The 857-nt window shown below is 46.3% G+C and overlaps 1 protein-coding gene across 1 annotated transcript; it reads left to right on the forward strand.

The window, feature by feature from the left end:
• The first annotated feature begins 308 nt into the window (after positions 1–308).
• Positions 309–829, forward strand: Tsp_14737 (conserved hypothetical protein). The gene is made up of 2 exons (XM_003369814.1): positions 309–537; positions 690–829. The coding sequence occupies exons 1-2, from the start codon at positions 309–311 to the stop codon at positions 827–829; spliced, it is 369 nt and encodes a 122-aa protein (XP_003369862.1).
• The last annotated feature ends 28 nt before the right edge of the window (positions 830–857 follow it).

Raw genomic sequence — 857 nt, forward strand, 5'->3', positions numbered from 1 at the left:
GAGGACGTCATCGACCCAACACGTTTCAGCAAGTTTGAGAAACTTCTGCGGGTCAACACATTTTGCCCATATTTTATCCACAACGCGCTGGCACGCACCAACAAAGCTACGGTTTTGATCTCAATATGATTGGAAATTGATACGTATCCAGCATGATACATTTTCTGAGTATCCACCTGAGTGCTGAACCTGCACCATCAAAATCCCGGACGTTCCATCAAGCCGACAAGTTGCTGACTCCAATTCCTCAATCAAAAGTGTGAGAACGTGCTTCTTGACACATAAAGTAATAGAGTGGGAATTCATCAATGACTGAGCTCCTTGGTGCGGGAGCTACTGGGAACGATTGGTCCGGTCAATTGAAAAAATGGCGTTGGCAGGCGTGCTGGGTCGAAGCAGGACAGAAGCAGAGAAACTATGTACAGGCTTCTGCCGAAATCAAAGCCACTTGTGTGTACCACCAATTAAATAATCGATGTCGACGAATAATCGACTGTTTTGATGATTCACGTTCGATTGGTCAAGGAAGACAATCGCGTATGAGCAGCTAGAATGGCGTTTGAGGGAATCGAAAATACCGTCTACTAAAATTGAAGAACAATTTTCTCGTCATTGCGTTCGCAACCTTGTGGTCCATGACCCGAAGCAGGGTAATTGCATCGAAACAGGAAGCTTCGGATAGCTTGCAGTAGGTCTTCCGGATGAGCTAACAGTGGATCGAGGTTCCAAGGAATCAGGAAGAGTTTGGTACATCCTGTGGGCAACGAGAGTCGACACTCTCACCTTCACTTACCAGAAAGTGGTTGTGCCGTCGACGTACATTGACTAAGAATTGATGAGACGCCCGTCGACAACTT

Source organism: Trichinella spiralis (genome assembly GCF_000181795.1).
Source record: "Trichinella spiralis strain ISS 195 chromosome Unknown Scfld1462, whole genome shotgun sequence".
NCBI lineage: Eukaryota > Metazoa > Nematoda > Enoplea > Trichinellida > Trichinellidae > Trichinella > Trichinella spiralis.